The sequence below is a fragment of the Lynx rufus genome, unplaced genomic scaffold (assembly GCF_022079265.1).
Source record: "Lynx rufus isolate CCGP_SWC_20201006 ecotype Redwood Valley unplaced genomic scaffold, mLynRuf1.p SCAF_22, whole genome shotgun sequence".
Classification (NCBI taxonomy): domain Eukaryota; kingdom Metazoa; phylum Chordata; class Mammalia; order Carnivora; family Felidae; genus Lynx; species Lynx rufus.
In genome coordinates, this window is record NW_025814837.1 from 9939931 (window position 1) to 9962235 (window position 22305).

Here is a 22305-nt window from a genome sequence, read left to right on the forward strand (position 1 = left end):
CGATGAAGTTTTACTTGAGATGAAGTCAAAATCTTCCTGATATTGCAAGAGTTTCTCATTTTATGAATTCAAAAGCAGAGGCACCTACATACTCAATGCTATCCTTATTGAAATTCCAATGGCATTTTTCACAGAAATAGAAACAATCCTAAAATCTACATGGAATCACAAAAGAACCTGAACAGCCAAAACAATCTTAAGAAAGAACAAAGCTGGAGGCATCACACTCCAATTTCAAACTATATCACAAAACAATAGTAATCAGAATAATATAGTATTGGCATGGAAACAGAGACATAGAACAATGGAACAGAATAGAAAGCCCAGAAACAAACCCACATACATGGTCAGTTAATTTACAACGAAGGAGCCAAGAATATATCGTGGGGGAAAGGACAGGCTCTTCAATAAATGGTGTTGGGGAGGGGCGCCTGGATGGCTCAATCGGTGGAGCATCTGACTTCGACTCAGGTCATGATTTCATGGTTCATGAGTTCCAGCCTCGCATCAGGCTCTGTGCTGACCAAGCTCAGAGCCTGGAGCTTGCTTCAAATTCTGTGTCTCCCTCTCTCTGCCCCTCTCCCACTCACATTCTGTCTCTCTCTCTCTCTCAAAAAATAAACACTAAAAATAAAAAATAAAAAATACATAAATGGTGTTGGGGAAACCGGACCACTATCTTACACCATACACAAATATTAACTCAAAATTTAAAGCACTTGAACATAAGACCTGAAACCATAAGTCTCCTGCAAGAAACCATAAATGGAAAGTTCCTTGATATTTGTCTTGGTGATAATTTCTTTTATTTGATACCAAATCTGCTCCTACCTTACTCATGCTCTCTCTCTCTCTCTCTCTCTCTCTCTCTCTCTCTCTCTCAACATAAAAAAATAAACTTAAAAGATTTTTGAAAAATTAGACAGGTAGGTGTTGGTGAGATGTGCAGAAAAGGGAACTCTTGTGCACTGTTGGTGGGAACATAAATCAGAGCAGCAACTGTGAAAAACAGTATGGAGTTTCCTCAAAAAATTAAAATAGAACTGCCATATGACCCAGCAACTCCACTTCTGGGTATACATCCAAAGAAAATAAAATCAGGATCTCAAAGATATATCTGCGCTCCCATGTCATTGCAACATTATTATAGTAGCCAAGACATGGGACAACTTAAGTGTTCACACACACACACACACACACACACACACACACACACACAGAGGAATTATTCAGCCACAAAAAAGAAGGAAATCTTGCCGTTTGTAACAGGGATGGAACTTGAGGGCATTATGCTAAGTGAAATAGGTCAGAGAGAGACAAATGCTACATAATCTCACTTCTATGTGGAATCTAAACAAAAGCCAGGGGTGCCTGGGTGGCTCAGTTGATTAAGCATCCAACTGTTGATTTTGCCTCAAGTCATGGTCTCATGGTTTGTGAGTTCCAGTCCTGGGTCAGGCTCTGTGCTGACAGTGTGGAGCCTGCTTGGATTCTCTCTTTCCCTCTCTCCCCATTTCTTTCTCAAAATAAACATAAACAATCAAACGAACCAAAAACCAAACTTATAAATTGAGAACAGACTGGCGTTTGCCAGAAGAGGGGGAGATGGGCAAAACAGATGAAGGTGGTCAAATAGTACAAACTTCCAGTTATAAAATGAGTAAGTCAGGGTGCGCCTGGGTGGCTCAGTCGGCAAGGCGTCTGACTCCTGATTTCAGCTCAGGTCAAGACCTCACGGTTCATGGGATTGAGCCTCATGTTGGGCTCTGCACTGACAGTGTGGAGACTGCTTGGGATTTTCTCTCTCTCCCCCTCTGCCCCTCCCCCACTCTCTCTCAAAATAAATAAATGCTAAAAATAAAACGGGTAATTCATGGGGATGTAATGTACAGTATGGTGACTATAGTTAATAATATTGTATTGTATGTTTGAACTTTGTTAAAAGAATTCATCTTAAAAGTTCTCATCATAAGAAAAAAACTGGCAACTGTGTGTGGTGATGGATGTTAACTAGACTTATTGTGGTGATCATTTCACAATATATACAAATATTTCATTACTACACCTGAAACTAATGTTATGTCAATTATATCTCAAAAACACATAATCACAGGTGGTGATCCTGTTACCTTTGATCAGACTAAAATATAGAATCATGAAGTTGTCTTGTGGAGATTGCTTGGATGTGATATGCCATAGCCTGAAAACATTCTGGAAAATCTCAGTAGCTCAGAAAAGTGCTCTTCCACTCAGCTCCACAGCACTACCTTCACAGACTTAATTCCTGTTTTCTTTTTGCTAAATCATCATCTCTGTTCAGCTTAGTCTTCCCCATAAACTGCTGGAGTTCTGCAGGTTGCCAACTAAAGACATAGCTTAAGTTCCAAAAGGGAGGTTGGGAGGGAGGGAGGGAGGGAGGGAGGAAGGAAGGAAGGAAGGAAGGAAGGAAAGAAGGGATGGAGGGAGGAAGAAAGGAAGTTCTTGGGAACTTATATCTCCCTAATCTGGTATACAATACTTGTTTTTCTGCAGAATCCCTAAAGCACCTTCTTGAGGTATCTAAATTTCAAAAAGCTCCAGCTAGGACACAGAAATGAAGTCCCCCACAATAAACAGGTAGAGAGTGGAAGCATATGTGGATTGATAATCAAGACTTTAAGTACAAAGTTTTTAAAAGAAGCTGCATACCAAGTTGCTTAAGGATGTTACTTTAGTAGGGGCGCCTGGGTGGCGCAGTCGGTTAAGCGTCCGACTTCAGCCAGGTCACAATCTCGTGGTCCGGGAGTTTGAGCCCCGCGTCAGGCTCTGGGCTGATGGCTCAGAGCCTGGAGCCTGCTTCCGATTCTGTGTCTCCTTCTCTCTCTGCCCCTCCCCCGTTCATGCTCTGTCTCTCTCTGTCCCAAAAATAAATAAACGTTGAAAAAAAAATTTTTTTTTTTAAAAAAAAAAGGATGTTACCTTAGTAGGATGTTTGTTGGAAGCTTTTTTTTTTTAAAGGAATAAATTAATAAATACATAAATTTGTGTTAGGAAACCTCTTGCTTAGGTGGAGGAATAGATAACAGGTAGGAAGTGTGTCAGTTCTACAAAAACATTTTCTATGAATATTTTGTTCTAAATATAAGAAAACTGTTTTCTTATATTTAGGATCATAATTATGGCAGAATTTTTTTACACCAATAATTTGAGTGTAATGGGGTCCTGTGACCAAAAAGGTTGAGAATTGTTGGTCTAATGAACCTAAAATCACTTTATAAACATAAAAAAAAAATGCTTCAAAAGTGTATTATATCAATTGTATCTAGAAACAGAAAAACAAAGTTAGATGAAGTAATATTCTCAATACTACTGAATAACCCAAACTTATATGTTATTCAAGTGATTTGTTAATGTTTCAAAGTAAGTTTTCTCCTAGACAGTGGTTTCTTCAAGTTAATTGCTGGCTAAGAACCAGGCATGTTAAAAATAAAGTGGGCGATAATGCACATGAGGACTATAGTTAACACTGTAGTATGGTATCTTTGAAAGTGGGGAGAGTAAATCACAAGCATTCTCATCACAAGAGGGGAAAAAAACCCTGTTTTTTGTATCTACAGGAGATGACGGAGGTTAACTAAACTTACTGTGGTAATCATTTCACAATCTAGGTCATTTTGCTGTATACCTTAAACTTACACAGTGCTGTACATCAACTATATTTCAATAAAACCGGGGAGGAGTGTAGGGGGTTAAATTTCTCATCAATAAATAAATCCTGGACATATATCTGATTGCTCAGTAGGATTATGAGCTGATTATTCTTTATAAGGATTATACTTTAAAAAATATATATTTTTAAGTTTTATTTGAGAGATGGAGACAGCATGAGTGGGGGAGGGGTGGAGAGAGAGGGAAAGAGAGAATCCCAAGCAGGCTCTGAACTGTCAGCTAAGAGCCTGATGTGGGGCTCAAACACACGAAACCAGATCATGACCTGAGCCAAAACAGAGTGGGATGCTTCACCGACTGAGCCACCCACGTGCCCCCCCCTCTGCCCCCCCCCTTTTAAAGTAGGCTTCTGTCCAGCGTGAAGCCCAACACAGGACCAGAACTCACGACCCTGAGATCTGACCTGAGCTGAGATCAAGAGTCAGATGCCCAACCAACTGAGCCACCCAGGCACCCCAAAGATATTTTTACTTAGAAGTCCTCATTACCTGGAGTATTTGTACTTCTTGGAGACAAACACAAGGTCTCAGATGTTCCTGCAAAAGTTGCAGATAACAAAGACTAATCATAACCTTTTAGAACCTGTATGCTAAAAGGAAAGAAACATTATCCCAGACTTTCCTAGTAGGATTTGAGAGAACCTGACAGATATAAACATAATTGGTAGAAGTGTACTGAATACACAGTAAGATAACAGGCTGTGTTCCAAGAATTTTGTGTATAAACTCACTCAATCCTCAGACCCACAAATGTGAGAGGCTAAGTAATTTGTCCCAAACCATGGATCAGCCTGCAGAATCATCAAAACCAGGCTAACCTGAGAAACTAGTCTTGGTTGTTTTAAACACTTTCAGTATCTCTTCTTGTGTATTCACAGTAACTCTGTTGGTAGCATTAGACTCAATTCCCAGGGAAAATAGTCCCTACACTTATTAGAATCCACTGCCTACAAAATGCCCTGGAAAAAGAACATCCCACACATAGCTTACGAGAAAGGTCAGGCAAAAGCTGTGGAAGGTCATTGGTTACACTGTCCACCTGTCTTTCCGCAGCTTCATGAGGGGAAGGCCAGCCAGTTTTCAGCTTTTACCTAGATCTGGCACCTACAAGTGCCAGCATACATCAAAGAACCACTTGCAATGCATCTAACATTCACACATATTAAAAAGTAGCTTGAGAAGCTACTTTTTAGCTTTTTTGTTCTGGACAAAAGACAAGTTACTGTAGGCTGCTTTTGACTAAATTAAAACCTACATATAAAAATCTCAAAACAATGTTGAGCAAAAGTAGCCAGATTTTTACTGTGTGCGTCCTTTCCTATAAAGCATAAAAGCAGGCAGAATCTGTGGTATTAGAAGTTAGTGGCGGTGGCCAGTTGTGACTGCAAGTAGAAATTAGGGGATTTCTGGGATTCTAGTAATGTTTTCTCTTGATCTAAGCTCCAATTACAACAGGCAATTGTTCACTTTGTGCACATTATCATGCGTTGTTTTGCATTTGACAGGAAATGTCTTCATTCACGTTTCAGGTGTTTCTTCTTCCCTTGCACAGAGTGGCTGTAACTCATCTGATTAGGTCTCCTCCACATTCACTCCCTTTCCCTGATCATCTTGAATTCTGTAATGGTAGATCCCTCACCTATACTCTCAAGGGTTCCTATTAATACAGGAAACTGTATAGTATAGTTTAATGCAAGTTTGTAAGTTAACGTACATAATGCAATACACTTTTTTTTTTTAATTTCAGGGATGTGAGTGCGGTGACTGTCCCTTCTCTCAGCCCCAGGACTGGACAACTGATGTTGGATTAGGAGGGAATCAGGTGGTAATACCCATTTTCTTGAGGCTCCTGTATTCTAATTGCTTAACTCCTCTCCATTCCACACCTTTTTTCAAAATTGTATTGCATAATAGAAAATTATATTGACACTAAGTGGTATCATGGAATGAGTACTTTATTCATATTTCTATTATGAGTTTTATACTACATGTATTTACATGTTTTCTGGGTCACACCTTCTACAAAGGCTAAAATGTCATCACCTCCTCAAAGGGTTTATTCTTTGAGTAGCAGCCCTATTGGATTTCTATAAAAGTTAAGATTCAATGAAGATGACTGATACTTGTTAAGCAGCCCAAAAGATACCTGACATTGTACTTGGCAATATGTTCTTACAGCCCTGATATCTTACTTAAGGGTAATTTCTCCATATAAAAGTGTTTATTAACCAGTTAACTAGCTTTCTGCCTGGTTGCTAACAGGGCTTGGAAATCTTGCTGCATAAACACTTGACAGAATAGCCTTCTAAATTGACTTACCATTTGAAGTAAAATGGGGTTATCAAGTTAAATCCAACATACTGCATCAGCATAGCCTTCTCCTAGCCACTTTTTTAAGTGCAAAATGGTGGGTTATCTCCTACATGTCTTCTAGGGTGAGTTATGAGAATTAAATGTTATCATGTTTGCCTCTAGACAAAATTTTAATTAGACACACAAGTAGGAGAAAACCACTTTTAATTGAAAAATAAAGTAATACATCTCAAATAAGACTCTGTTTAACAACATAAACTGTAATTTGCTGAGGGAAATATAAGTGGTATTGTGAAATTTAAGGTATCAGAGTATCAACAGAGTTTCCCTCCTTGAATTTAAGCTGTAAATCTGTAAAGCCTGTCCCTATTTCTAATCCACTGACAAAAGGTGAGATTTTAAACAAACATTTCCATACTGAGGAGTTCCCAGATAATAGCAGTCAATATTTTCCTTCTGAAAATGCTTATAGGAAAGACACACAAGACTATTATTGATATTTTAACTAATCCACAAACTTCAAAACACAATTTCATCAAGGTGATCTCTATTACAATTGTCCTTTAAAGAAGTTCTCAAATCTCAGAACGGTTTAACTTGATATACTGGAAGTATTAACTTTGAAAGAAAGTACTAAAGTTATTGCTTTAAACTGGAAAAACCTATGGTCAAAAATCTTTTTAAAAGAGTTCATTAAACAGCTATTCTTCCAATTACACTCTTGTAACTGCAGAGAAAATGTTCAAGCACATAGTAAACATCACTCTTTCGAATGACAGAACAAAGGCATATGTTATTAAGATGTATGGCTTTTTTTGGTGATTGTTATTACTACCCATATTCATTACTGTTTGACTGAAAAAGGTTTTTACAAAACTCCACTTCCAAAATTAACATTTTTATTAAATCAAGTTTAAAAAAAATGTTCACTGTAGAAAAGTCAACAAGGGTTTTAACAAAACCAAAATATACCCTTTCATACAATATATGTATATATTAGCAGCAAACTACTTCTGAGATTTTCTTTTATGTTCTTTTAGTTATTTTAAAGAGAGCATAAACAATGCATGTTAGTATGGAATGTCAACTAGTAACACTCTTTATCTTTCATTCTGTGGTTTAGGCCTTCTAGTACAAGTTATTTTATGATTCTCATTAATAAATATGAAGAACAAACCCAGTTTTGACTAAAAAGTAGTGAAACAGAATAGCTGGTAGCATCCATCTCATTACTTCATAGTCATGCATTATCTTTGAGAATAACAAATGAGCACCATATAAACAAGGTAATTATGTACGTGTGTAAATTCAATTTTAAGGTGTAATAGTAGCCAACTAGACCACTTAGCATTTGACTGTTACCTTTTAAAAGTTGGGTGATATACAAAATTTTAATCAAATCAGATAAATACGTCAATCCCATATTGCTTGTATATTTAAAAAACCTTAATAGAAATTCTGTAGATAACCTGACAAACTGCATGCATATGTGTGTATATATACATACAAAAGCATATGCATATATACATATACATCTTTAGCTTTGAATGAATTTCTAAACTGAGATGAAGCCAAACCTCATAGACGTAGAATATGATATCACCAACTGAAAGTTTCTAACAAAAGTTTCATCTTAGCTAAAGAGAAATACTGGCAATTGAAAACTCTGAGGCCAAAGAGCTGTACTTCAGCTTAATATACTTTAGGTTTACAAATTAGTCAGCCAAACAAACAGGATTTGAAATTACCAACTGCCCACCAAAGAAATTTTTCTCTTAATATTTCCTTCTAGAGCAAAAAGGAAATATCTTTACAATGAACTTTCACTTTTTAAAGAGTTATAATTATTAAAGAAATCTCACTAGTCTTCAAAAATACTAAACATTATATAAATACAATTTTCTTATAGTTGAATTCTTCAGCTAGAATCTGTATTAAAAAAGTTTCCTTTGGATTGTTTCATTTAGCACTTCAAGTCTCCATTCTGCAACTCTGATAACTGGCTCAGATTTGGTAGGTAAATACTACATGTATTTACATGTTTTCTGGGTCACACCTTCTACAAAGGCTTTCAGGATGTGCTACTGTGTGTTACCTGTGTACAAGAACATCAATGGGAGAACTGCACCAAATTCCAAAAGCAACATAAGGAAAAAGTCAAGAATGTATAATATAAAAAAGTTAAGTACAACCGGGAATCCCTTTTTTCCATTAATGAAATATAATCCTTTCAATATTTTTAAAGAATATGTCCTAACTTTCACTTTTAGATGGTTCACCTTTTTTAACTGAAAAACTAAATCAAAAGACTGAATTACTTTTATTAATACACACATCAAGTTATTGAAATGGTGACTTCATGTAGTTTTCCCCTTAAAGATGGCACTTGCAGGCACAAAGATGCAGAGATGTCTACAGCCTTCAGATGTTTACTTGAAAAGATTCCTCAACAGCAGTTTGATATTGGGTTTCCTCATCTAGCTGAAGATTCTAAAAACAATGACATTAACATGTCAAAAGGAAAAACATACTTACTACTCAATACTTTGCCCAATACATTACACATACTTGAAATGGTTTATGTTTATACTATAATATATACTCTCCTTTAAAATATAAGATTTAAATACCTGAACTTTAATAAGTAATTAATTTCAGTTGTAAATTCAGTTGTAAGAATAATTGATAAATACATAGGATCAGCAGAGAATGAAATTTCAAAGTTATAATGACCTTATGATAAGGCCATTAATTAAAAGTACAGTTAAAGGTAACCCACAATCATAAGTGATAAATTCTGTCATCTCTAGAAAAGAATGCCAAATGTCTAAAAATAAATTCATTTTAAAGAAAATGAGCATTTACTGAATTAGCACTGAATGGCAGGTTTTTTTGTTTGTTTGTTTTAAGTTTATTTATTTTGAGAGAGAGACAAAGTGTGAGTCTGGGAGGGGCAGAGAGAGAGATAGAGAGCGAGAGCCAGAGAGAATCCCAAGCAGGCTCTGCACTGTCAGCACAGAGCCTGACACGAGGCATGAACCCACAAACCGTGAGATCATGACCTGAGCTGAAGTCAGATGTTTAACCGACTGAGCCACCCCAGGCACCCCGAATAGCAGCTTCTTAATAATAACACAAAGCTAAAAACTATTGCTCAATCTTAGTTATATCACTACTTTCACTTAAACAATTCTGCTTACTATCAATTATGTCCTATCGGTTTGCTTTAATAGGCTTCCACTTGACAGTCCTAATAATTAAAATTACATACTCTTCTGTGGCAAAAAAAAAAAACCCAATCTGACAATTAGATCAAAAGTGGTTCATAAGATAGATTTTTGTTTTTTCAAATCATAGTTCTCCACAGTAAACATTTACTTAAAATGAGAATTTAAGAATCTATAATTATTTCATAAAAATGCTAAAATTATAAGTACATCTGAATTTTACATACATTTGAGTTATTTTTAAACAATATGACTAAATATGCAAATTCCACAAAATAAAGAAACATTTATCAAGAATGATATAACTGCAACATTGGAGAGCAAAGTGTAAATTCTGTTCATTCCATTGTCAGAACTGCACATACCTGTGCTTATTTCCTAAACTGGAAAACAAGTATCAGCCATTCTTTGTCAGGATCAATATTGAATTAGATAAGGTTTTAATTCACTGAAGTTGAATAAAATGTAATTTCACAATACAACAAATCATCTAATTTTTTAAAAAAATTATGACACATTTAGAAGGTAGAAAGTAACCACATGTTTTGCTTTAGGGATGCATTTTTACATTATGTAACTTCCCTTGTGCACCCTGTTAAAAGCCATCAACTAAGACCAGAATCTACTCAACCTGGCTCTACTTAATAATTAAGCTCCCTCACTTTTAAAAAAGACTGTACCTCATGTGGATACAAGAAATCTATTATAATAAGCAACTTAGTATAAGTTGAGAAATACACTCTCCATCTGTTGAACCATTTTTACTTCTCTAAGCAGGTACAGTTATCCCTTAAATCTAGACAGTTTTCATATAAGTCATCATCTGGACAATCTGGGAGTCTGCTCTTCTTATATTAATTATCTCTCTAGTATAGGATGTGAATAGTAAATTCACCTTTATCACTCCCACAAACCAAAGTTCACCTAGATTACAAAAACAACAGAACCTGCTCTATAACCATCCAGTATGATACAACAGCTGGTCTCAAAACTCAAGTCTAGATCGAAAAAGTTAATTTAACTTGAATATTTAAGCAGTATTTTCTTAAGCTTAAAGAATTTCACTTACCACAAATTCTCCATAATCAAACTGATGTCTCTGATTTAGATGACTAACGAAATTTCTAGTAATCTGGCTAGGATCTCCCCAAGGAAGAGACACACAAATAGGACACGTCTATAAGAAACAGAATGTTTTAAATAAAAAATAATGAAAATAACCAAACATACAAATAATTGAAAGTATTAAAATAACACAGGCTTATGTTACCGAAAACATTTATATGAAAACCATTTCTAAGATCCAAATTTTAGGAAAAGATCACTTCTGGACCAAATTACCTCAGATAAATTATAGTAATATAATTCAACACAATAAAAAGATCTTATACATTTTATTAGTTTAAACTCTGATTACACAACTGTTTGAATAGAAACAACACACCCAATCATAATTGCTAATTAATACCAATCATAGTTGCTATCATTAACAAGTACGTAATCTCATTTGAGCCACAAAGAACTATAATTATTATGACTTCTTTACAAGTAAAATGAAAGTGAAGTAAACTTTAAATTGTATCCTTAAGGTTTTAATGAGGACATACTAAAAAGTGAATGTATGATATACTGAAATGAAATAAGAAGAAACTTTTGGTAATTGGACTCTAGCCAAAGTCTGTGCTGTGTTAAATACAATGCAGAAACAAAAATCTGCTAGTGTGATATAAAACAAATGAAATCTCTTAAATGTGAGATTTCTCCTGGAGATATCTTTGGCAATTGTATGTTTATTTAACAGTAACTGACCCTCTCCTAATGAGCAAAGTAGGTGGTATCTCCCTTAGTGGGCTATGTGAGAGTTTAAGGGCGGCCTCAACAGTTACTGAGATGTATTCTTTCTCACTTTTTTCTAGTACATCCACTAAAACTGCGTAGAAATATCTATAATCCTTAATTTATAAAATTTTCCTTCTACTCTTATTTCTGAAGAAAATATTTATGTATCAAAATGTACAGCTGAAAAGGAAGTATCTCTTCCAGTTCAGTTCAGTTTCTCCTGTTCCATCCACAGGTGAAATCACTTACCTATGTAACTCATGTTCCAAAAGAGGACTTGTAGGACCATTACCACAATCTTGGAATCCCGCACTCCACTCTGTCTCCCTCATTCATCAAAAAGGTCTCACCCCTTTCTTACACAGCCTCAAAATGGCATCAAAAAGATATGTATGCATCAAAAAGAAAGTACAATTCTTTTCCTTCCTTACTTTATGCATTCATACACTAGATTCTGCAAGGATACAATTAAAAATACCTACTGACTTTATACTTATTTATAAGCCTTTTCACCTGCAGCAGATCCACCAGATCAGACCCAGTCGTTTGCATTCTCTAGACTAAGAAACCGAGAAGCCCCAATAAAGTTTGGTTCTGCCACTCCTCAAATGAATCCCCAGCTCACCTTTCATTATTTCACTCTCCTCCGGGCTATTCTCCTACATTACCCTTACAATAAGCATCTCCCTTTTTATAAGTGAGTTACTGGAATTTTAAATATCTCGTTTTGCTTCGCAGTCATCAATTTTTTGTTGACCTAAACCTACCTTAATGATAATGCCCCATCCAAATTTAAATCAACTCCTTTCCCTTGTACACATGAAATGAAATAAATGAAACAGTGTATTTAAAAATGCAGAAGAACATCTTAAACATATGTACTTACCACAGGAACTATCTGAAATAAGTGATTACTGTTACAGTGATCCAGTAAACGCTGCCTGGTAAAATTTGATTCTTGACACAAGGGACACTTAAAGGTAGGATGCCCAGAAGAGCTATAAAACAATTTTAAATGAATTGTACTTAATTTGAAATTGTAACATAAAAATTATGCTTTCCTATTCTGACCAATTACTGTAAGTTTCTTTTTTAAAAAGTTATACTTATTAGACTATTTAAAATTTTGAAAAAACTATCTTCAATAAATCATCTACAACAGATGTTCCCAAACAATCTCAGTTTATGTACCCTTAAAATGTCTCAGTACATTTTTTTCATGGTGCCTCAAGGCCTAAAACAAAACAAACCTAGCTGTCCCACTTATGAAGCAGTTAGGTCCAAACAACTTAAATTTAATCATTTGTGTAAGGCCAACAGATGTCACTATAACTCCCCTGAAAGTTGTACATATCCTGTGGTGTCCCAGTTTGGACACCCCCGTTATCTAAGAACTCAAAACTTTTAAAAGACTCCCATCAAGATCATATCTTTAGCTTATCCCAGTCTCTAGCAATCAAACGTACAAAATTCATAAGAAAAGTGAAAAACAAAAGCATCAATCATCAGAATGATCAACATTTCAAAACATTTTGAGGATCACACATCAATGTTTAATACCTCAGAATTTCAACAAGAGACAGTTCAATATTGACAACTCTACCTAAATTATGCATGGAAGAAACCTGACCACAGTGAAAAAGGAGAGCTAAAAAGGAGAGCTATTCTAATTTAATGTGATCTGTAAAAGCATCTGCAGCATTTATTTCTAAATTCCCAACTTCTAGCATTGTCTGATGAATTCACTAAGAAAGTTTAATTTAAAAAATCTATTTTTATAAAGTGATAGATGTAATTTACTAAAGTAGCAGAATTTTCAAAAGCTTACCTTGTATTCTCTTGATAAGTTTCTGTGTTATCAGACGTAGATGTTTCACTCCTATTACTTAAGAAACATACAGGGGGAATAGTTAATACTTCAAGTAACAAAGCACATTACAGATTCATTAACTTGAATTGCTAATGAGAATGACTAGTCTGAATTTGTTTTAAAGCCTGAACTTCAAATAGTTCTGAACTATGAAACAATTATGGCATCATTTACTTTTTAAATAAGTTTGAGTAAGACGACTGTTTATTAAGTCCTTATGTCCTTTAAAATTAATTTATGCAATTGCTGGGGTGCCTGGGTGGCACAGTCGGTTAAGCGTCCGACTTCAGCCAGGTCACGATCTCATGGTCCGGGAGTTCGAGCCCCGCGTCGGGCTCTGGGCTGATGGCTCAGAGCCTGGAGCCTGTTTCCGATTCTGTGTCTCCCTCTCTCTCTGCCCCTCCCCCGTTCATGCTCTGTCTCTGTCGCAAAAATAAATAAACGTTGAAAAAGAAATTTAAAAAAAAATTAATTTATGCAATTGCAAATAAATAATATAGAATTTTTCAGGATTATCTTAAATCCATAGCATGATAATATTTCCCCAGGTCCTTCAGACTTTCACAGTAAGAGACTCTTCTACCTAATCTACTAAGTTACTGAATGCTGGGGCTGAGGCAAGAATTTGTGAACTTTTTGACTTGTAACTAGGATATGGTTTAAAGCTATGGCCTCCAACGTGGAGTAGGCGTAAGAAAATATTTTTGAAAATATTTAAGAAAATCATTATGTTCATATTTTCCAAAAAGGAACTAGGCTTTCCAACATTTAATATACAGAACCATTTGACATCCTCACTTGGACCCTGTGCCAGAGCCAAATGTCATATGCAGCATTAGAGAAATCCAGAGGAAAGAGTGGGTATATTCTAAATGGGAACTGTCGCTTAGGCATTACAGAACTTCATCAGTGTGGTCAATTTTATAGAAACAATTTTATAGAAATTCTGCTTTCAATAGCAGAAACATTAAAACAGAAATGAAACAAGAAGTGGGCAAGAAAACTGTACCCTACAGAGATTTTCTCTTATATCTCAACACCAGAGTTAAAAGAGTTGTTAAACTTAGAAAACTGGTTATTCGTATTTTTACAAAAACAAAAACAAAAAACAAGCAGTACTACTATACCATCTCAATAACAGATGTAATTTTCTTTTTGATTTTTTAAAATTTGTTTTTCATAATAAAGCTATATACAAGAAAGTTGTATATATACTGTAGACACCCTTCCAATGACAGCTCCTTCTATGAAGATAAACCATGTTAGCTCTCCACACAGATCTTATGCTGAGCGAGCAAGCAAGCTTCCCAGTTTCTACACCCAAAGAGACTATTAAACCACTATTTTCTGCACCTTTCCAGCAGATCTCATCTGTCTCTTCAGGTAAAGGTGGTATTTTAACAATGTGGAGACTAAACCTTTTTAAAATAACTCAGTCAGAGACTGCATTTATTAAAGAGATGTTACGATTTTGTCACCAAAAACAGTATGTATCACTTATTTTAAAAAATCTCGTATGTTTTTAAACTTTGTAACAGATTTTTCTAATTGCTTTAAAAATCTTCCAAATAAGGGCACCTAGCTGGCTCAGTCAGTACAGCATGCAGCTTGATCTCAGGGTTATGAGTTCAAGCCCCACAGTGGGCACTGAGTTTACTTTTTTAAAAATTTAAAAATTAAAAAGTAAACAAAATCTTCCAAATAAAGGGGCTCCTGCATGGCTCAGTCAGGTGTGCATCTGACTTCAGCTCAGATCATGATTTCACGGTTCATGAGTTCAAACTCCACATGGGGCTCGCTGCTGTCAGCCTGTCAGCACAGAGCCCACTTCGGATCCTCTGTTTCCCTCCTCTCTCTGCCCCTCCCCAACTTGGGCTCTCTCTCACATAAAATTAAAAAATAAAATAAGAACATTAAAAATATCTTCCAAATCAACACAATCACTGGGTTTTGAAGGTGCCCTTTAAAAACATTTTAACAGGGGCGCCTGGGTGGCTCAGTCAGTTAAGTGTCCAACTCTTGGTTTCAGCTCAGGTCACAATCTCACAGTTTTGTGAGTTCAAGCCCTGTCTCAGGTTCTGTGCTGGCAGCACAGAGCCTGCTTGGGATCCTCTTTCTCTCCTCTCTCTTCCCCTCCCCTACTCGTGTTGTCTCTATTTCTTTCGAAATAAATAAACAAACTTAAAAAAATAAAAACGTTACAACTTCTGATTGCTTTGTAATAACAACTATAACATCATTAAGGAAGATGAAAATTTCAACAAAAGCTCTTTTGACATTTAGTGAGTGAAACTGAAAATTTTAGTAATCTCAACCTATGACATACTCCTTCCATTCAGATCTGTATCTTTTTTGTATGGTAGGTATATTTTTCAGCTATGACAGTCATCAAAATCAAGTATCAACATAAAGTGAACATAGTTCCAAATCTCTGATTATGTCACAGTGTTTAAGATTAAAAAAAATTTTAGGAAGTACAGTCAACAACACTGGTTTTAGTGAAAGTATTAATAAAACTTTAAGAATAAAATATTTTATACCATTAAATAAAGCAAAACTTATTTTAAAGTAACGATTTTGTCTTTATCTCACTTAAATTTTGCATGCTTTATGACAAAGTATCAGTACTGTAAAAATACATGCATAGTTTTTAAATAAACATACACACAGTAGGAATGCATGCCTGATTTTTTTCACTGATGAGATATGAAATCACAAAAGTGATTTAAAACATTTTAATATCAAATTTAACGCTCTTTTAAAATGCTTTCTCTCTCTTCCATTGCCCATATAGTTCTGTTTTCCATTACAACTCTCATTATCATCATTCCAGCCCTTTCTAGTCATTTGTATCATGTCTATTACTGGTAGCCTACTCATTTACTCCAGAAATACATCAATGGGTTCAATAACAGAAAATCTATCACTGACAGCATATTAACAATTAAAATTAAAAAAGATAATTTCATTTGATGCAGAAAAATATCATCCAATAAAATTCAATCTCCATAATGTAAACAAAAACAAAAAAAACCCCTCTGATCATTCACAAAGCTTTTAAAAGTACAAACGCCTAGGGGAACCTGGGTGGCTCAATCAGTTAAGCATCCAACTCCTGATTTCGGCTCAGTTCATGATTTCATGGTTCGTGGGTTGGAACCCCACGCAGGCCTCGGCCCTGGCAGCCTGGAGCCTACTTGGGATTCCTCTCTCTCTCCCTCTTTCCCCTCATACTCTCTCTGTCCTTTCCCCTGCTTGCACTCTCTCTCTCTCAAAATAAATAAACATTAAAAAATAAATACAAATGCCTAGACTCTAGGTATCACAATATCTGGGAATGGAGCCAGATGTGTGTGTGTGTGTGTGTGTATATATATATATATATATATATATATATATATATATATTTAATTCCATTAAAGATTCTGATTTGAATAGAACCATTTAAGGAGGAAATCTTAAGTTGAGAGTGATAGCATCATGACACAGATAAAGAATAACTATGTTAGGTTAAAAAAAAAACATTGTAAACATAATAGAAAATTCTAGATGCATTCCCACTTAAAATGAAGAACAAGAAAAAGGTGCCTCCTATTTAATATCAGATAGAGATCTTAGTTAATACAATAAATTATGACATGAAGCACTAAGAGACAAAACTGTATAAAAACAAAATAGTTTTCTATTTAATAAATCTAAAAACATCTACCATTATTTGGAACTCTTAGAACTAATAAATCAACAGCTGCAAAATACAACCTTAATGTATAAATCTGTACTAATCCTAATCACTAGGAATAACCACTTAGATTATAAAACAGGAAAAAAATCCATTTGTATATTAATAAAAACTATACACTTTTCGGAAAAGATACAATAAAACATTTACACATGCTCTAAACGGATTTCTTTTAGCATATTTTTTAAATGTTTGTTTATTTTTGAGAGAGCGCATACACAATGCGGGGAGGCGCAGAAAGAGAGACACAATGTGCAGCAGGCTCCAGGCTTAGAGCTGTGGGCTCAAAGCCCAACCCAGGGCTCGAACCCAAGAACTGTGAGATCATGACCTGAGCCAAAGTCGGACACGCAACCAACTGAGCCACTCAGGCGCCCCTCTTCCAGCGTATTTTTTTAAAAATGGGAGAGAGAGGTGGGAAAAATCAGTACCATATGATGTCAATTCTCTCCAAATTAATGTATTTTCAATAAATTCAACCTCTATATCGCCTCTGATCAAAATCTCTACAGAGATTTTCAGGAGACTCAAAAGTCTGATCCTAAAATTCATATGGAATAGCAAAGGATCAGTAACAGCAGAGAGTGTTTTGTAAGTAAAACAAGGTGGGAAATTTTCCTTATCTGACATTAAGACTCACTGTTAAAGTCATAGTGATTAAGATAGCCTGATACTAGACAATAAACAAATAGACCAATAGAACAGAATACAGAAATGTGTAGGACTGAAATGGCATTGTAAATCAGTGAGAAAAAATGGACCCAATGAATGGTACTGGGATAAATGACTAATCACGTGAGGAAAAATTTTCCTGTCACATTATACATCCAAAATAAATGTGAAAAGCAAAACTTTAAAATGTTAAAGAAAAAAATATCTTATAACCTGATGTAGGAAAAGATTTCTCAAGCATGACACGAAAAGCAAAAATCATGAAGAAAATAATTATATTTTTATATATACATACAGAAATATAATATATATTTTAGTATGTCAAAAGACACCATAACAAGACTAGCCAAAAACTGAACAAACGCATTTGCAATCAGGAAACAAAAGCAAAAACAGACAAGCAGGACTGTCTCAAATTAAAAAGCCTCTGCACAGCAAAGGAAACAAGAAGTGAAAACATGACCTACAGAATGGAAGAAAATATTTGTAAACCATGTACCTGATAAACAGTGAATTTACAAAATATATAAGAAACTCCTACAACTCAACAGCAGACACTACCAACCCAATTACAAAATGGGCTAAAAACTTGAATAAATAATTCTCCAAAGATAATCTACAAATGGCCAACAGGTATAATGCTCAAGGTCACTAATCATCAGGGAAATGCAAATCAAAACCACAATGAGCTATCACTTCATACCTGTTATGATAGCTATTATCAAAAGAACAAAAGACAAGTGTTAGTGAGAGTGTGGAGAAACTGGAACCCTTGTATATTGTAGGTGGGAATGCAAAAATGGTACAGCCACTATAGAAAACAGTATGGAGGTTCCCCCACAAAAAAAAAACAAGCAAAACTACCATATGATTCAGCAATCTCACCTGTGGGTCTTTATCCAAAACAACTGAAATCAGGACAGTAAAAAAATATTAGCATTTCCACGTTCACTGTAGTGCTATTCATAATAGCCAAAAGGCAGAAACAATCTTGTGAATGCGTAAAGAAACAAAGATGTGAATGGATAAAGAAAATGTGGTATCTACATACAATGGATTATTCACCCTTAAAAGGAAATCCTGCAAGTGAATGAATCCTGCAGATGACAACATGAATGAACCTCATGTTATGCTAAGTTAAATAAGGCCAGTCACAGTACAATTTCAGTTGCATGATTTCAGTTACATGAAGTTAAGTAGACTAGCCAAACTCATAAAAGCAAAGAATAGAATGGTGGTTGCCAGAGGCTACAAGAGGATGAAATAGGGAGTTACTAATCAACATGTATAAAACATAAGTTACGCAAGGCAGGTTCTAGAGATTTGGGGTACAACATTGTGCCTACAGATAACAATACTATTTTATACACTTAAAAATCAGTTAAGAGGATAGCTAGCTAGCTCATATTAAGTTTGTTTTCCAAATTTTAAAAAAAGGTAAGGGGGTGCCTGACTGGTTCAGTAAGAAGAGCGTGCGATTACTGATCTCAGGGTTGTGAGTTTGAGCCCCATGTTGGGAGCAGAGATTACTTAAATAAAACTTTCTTAAAAAAGGAAAAAAAAGAATTAAAATTATGTATAACTATGCCATTTAATGCTAAATTAAACTGTGATAGTCCTTAAAGCAAAGTTTTCAAAATACTACAGTATCCCATTTCTAGTCTTTTAAAAATATAAAGAAAAACCTCAAGTTCTATGTTTATGTGTTTTACAAAATGGCAAAAAAATATTTAGTTCTGAGTAAAGAAAAAATATATATATAAATATTTGTAATGCATGTAATAAAGGATTATCATCCATATTATATAAAGAAGGCTTATGAATAATGAAAACCCATTTTATATAATACTTGTACCAGATTCCTTAATAAAGATTTAGCCACTAAAAATGTTCAACATCTTGGAGAAAAGATGACAATGTAAGATTGCCTTCAACTTCAATTCAGTCTTCGTGAAGAGCTATATTTGGACTAAACTGTATGAATCCACTGATACCTACTTATTAATGTTTACAAGGAGTCAAAATTAGTAGGAAAAGCCTACAAACAGACCAAACAATTTCCAAGGAAGATAAAATGTGTCTGGTATCTTAATGATTACATTCATCTTCCTTCCCACTCCTCCTCATCCTCACTTCTAGAGGCTAAAGAAAACAGAAAGCATGCAGTCTTATACATTAAAACGAGAATTTTATTGTTGTGAGCTACAAATGGACTTAACTAGCACTGCTATATATTTATTATGATGAACTACCCCATACTAATGCAATAATTTTGTTAAACATCCTCCAATATTTATTACTCCATAGTACATAGTTCTACCCTGAATGATTTGACTGAAACTCGTGGACTAGTTTATTTTGGATTACTCAACTGGAAGTTATACTACTACATACACAGAAAAGGGGACTGTGTCTGTTTTGCTCATCCCTGTACATTCTATAACATGTAGAGTGTGCCCAGTAGTTCAGAAAGTATAATAAATCTATGTTGAACTAATAAAATGATCTATGGATTTATTTTGAAATTTTGTTACTACTGAGATAGGTACATGCAAACACCACTTTAAGAATTTCCAGTCAAGGGGCACCTGGGTGGCTCAGTCAGTTAAGCATCCGACTTCAGCTCAGGTCATGATCTCACGGTCTATGAGTTCGAGCCCCACATCGGGCTCTGTGCTGTCAGTTCAGAGCCTGGAGCTTGCATCGGATTCTATGTCTCCCTCTCTCTCTGCCCCTCCCCTACTCACACTCTGTCTTTCGAAAAATGAATAAATGCAAAAACAAAAATATTAAAATTAAAAAAAAAATTTTGACAGTCATGGAGTCAGAGTTTAAATCATCCATTTGTTCTTATGAAGGAATACTGTGAACTGTACCCTGAGAAAACATATGTGCTCTACTCTTAGGGAGTCCCTTGACTTTGCCATGGAGAGGTCTTTATTAATAAAGTAATGAATTTTCAGGGTGCCTGGTGGCCCAGTCGGTTAAGTGTCTGACTCTTTTTTTTTTAATGTTATTTATTTTGAGAGAGAGAAAGAGAGAGAGAGAGAGAGCATGCACACACACACACACAGGTGGGGGAAGGGCAGAGAGAGAGAGGGAGAGAGAGAATTCCAAGCAGGCTCCAAGCTATCAGCACAGAGCCAGACGCAGAGCTCAAACTCACAAACCATGAGATCATGGCCTGAGCCAAAATCAAGAGTAGGATGCTTAACCAAGTGAGTCACCCAGCACCCCACGCATCCGACTCTTGATTTTGGCTCAGGTCATGATGTCATGGTTTGTGAGATGGAGCCCTGCATTGAGCTCTGTGCCGAGCTCAGAGCCTGCTTGGGATTCTCTCTCTCTTTCTGTGTCCCTCCCTGCTCTCTCCCACAGGTGCATTTTCTCTCTCTCAAATAAACTTAAAAAAAAAAAAAAAAAGGCAATGAATTTTCATAAAATGCCACCAAATCCTCAGCTATTAATTACATGGCTCTGCTCTTTATCAGCAATATAAAATGTATCCTCTCTCCAGTTACTTGACAGAGAGTAAGACCTTAAATTCTCCAAACTGAGATGTTTATTAAAAACTTAGCAGCTAGCAAATAATCTTCATGGAGAACTGCATGAATATATAGATCCTGTCCATTCGACCACCACCCCTAGATTAAGCCAGAATATCAGAAATTCAGAGAAAAGCCCCTGGAAGGAAAGTTTTAATACACTGCAATAAGGCATTATCATATGCTACAATGAAGGTCTTTAAATTAGAGTTCTATGTAACATGTTTTGTATTTACCACAGGAAAGATGATATTTAACTGCATAGTTTCTTCTTTTGAGGATGCTATGGGCAAAATCATTTCAGTATCACTTTTTTAGTATCAGAAATAGCTGTGTTTCTTATTAGAAACCACTTTGTTTACAATATCATTGATAATGTCAATAACTTAATGGATGTTTTCTTCTTTGTCCTAGCTACTTGGAAGCTGAGAAATATAGTGTATAGGATATTACAATATATTTGGCTACTAACTGAAATCCTTATATACTGGGTATCTTTTGCCCCTCCAGATCTTCTCTCCATTGTGCACCATGCTTTGTGTACTGAGAGACTAACCTGCATCAACAGGCTCCCCTCTCTGCTTCCCAGTTGGGTTCAGCCCAGCAGGCAACTGGGAAGGTAAAACAGGAGAGCTAGGACACTTATTTCCCAGACTCCTTCCCAGCAAAACTGCCTCAGCTGGCTGCATCCTCACTAACTGTCCTCTCCATATAGCTTTATAGCTTTCTGTCTCCGAGTTCTGGTATTTACTTCCTCCCCTCCCCTGACCCAGAGTACATCACTCACCACTCCTTGTGATTTAGCTGCTCACCCAACACCCTACTCTTTGAAAACAGTCCCTTTACTAAATTCTCCTCAAACTACCTAATTTGAACATACTGTTTCTTTCCTCCCAAGACCTTTACTATATCCTGGCATCATATCTTCTATTCCCTGCCATTAAAAACAAACAAAAAACCCCCCAAAACAAAAAAAAAAAACCTTCTTTTCCTTCCATCACCACTTTCCTTACTAACAATCCATACACAAACCCAATTTTTCCATTGCAATTAGAATTTGCACAGGATATAAAAATGAATAATACCAAGAAGCCCATTCTAGATTTTAAAAAGACAGACTAAACAAATAAATAAAGTGTTAGAGGGTCTAGTGGGAGAACAAAGAAAGGAAGAAATTCTAGAGGTCAGAAAGATTCTACAGATCTAACACTTGGTCTAAATCTTCAAAGAGAAGAAAAAGTCCATTGACTGGCAAAGTGTGAGTTGGAGTGGTGGGAAAAGGGACTACTACTGGTAAAACTATGTAGATGAGGGAATAATGAGGGTGATATTTAAAAACTAACATTTACCGAACAAGGTACTACTATTCAATATGCTTTGCCTTTATTGACCT

The 22305-nt window shown here is 35.5% G+C and overlaps 1 protein-coding gene across 3 annotated transcripts in view; it reads right to left on the minus strand.

Moving 5' to 3' along the window:
* Positions 1–8094: 8094 nt before the first annotated feature.
* RNF138 (ring finger protein 138) overlaps positions 8095–22305 on the minus strand; it is a 34165-nt gene continuing 19954 nt past the window's right edge. For all 3 annotated transcript variants that reach the window (XM_047087031.1, XM_047087029.1, XM_047087030.1), the window contains 4 exons: positions 12915–12971; positions 11973–12084; positions 10317–10424; positions 8095–8510 (listed from right to left, as the gene is read on the minus strand). In XM_047087031.1, the coding sequence (XP_046942987.1) occupies positions 8442–8510; positions 10317–10424; positions 11973–12084; positions 12915–12971 (346 nt within the window). In that variant the 3' untranslated portion in view covers positions 8095–8441. The remainder of the gene's footprint in view (positions 8511–10316; positions 10425–11972; positions 12085–12914; positions 12972–22305) is intronic.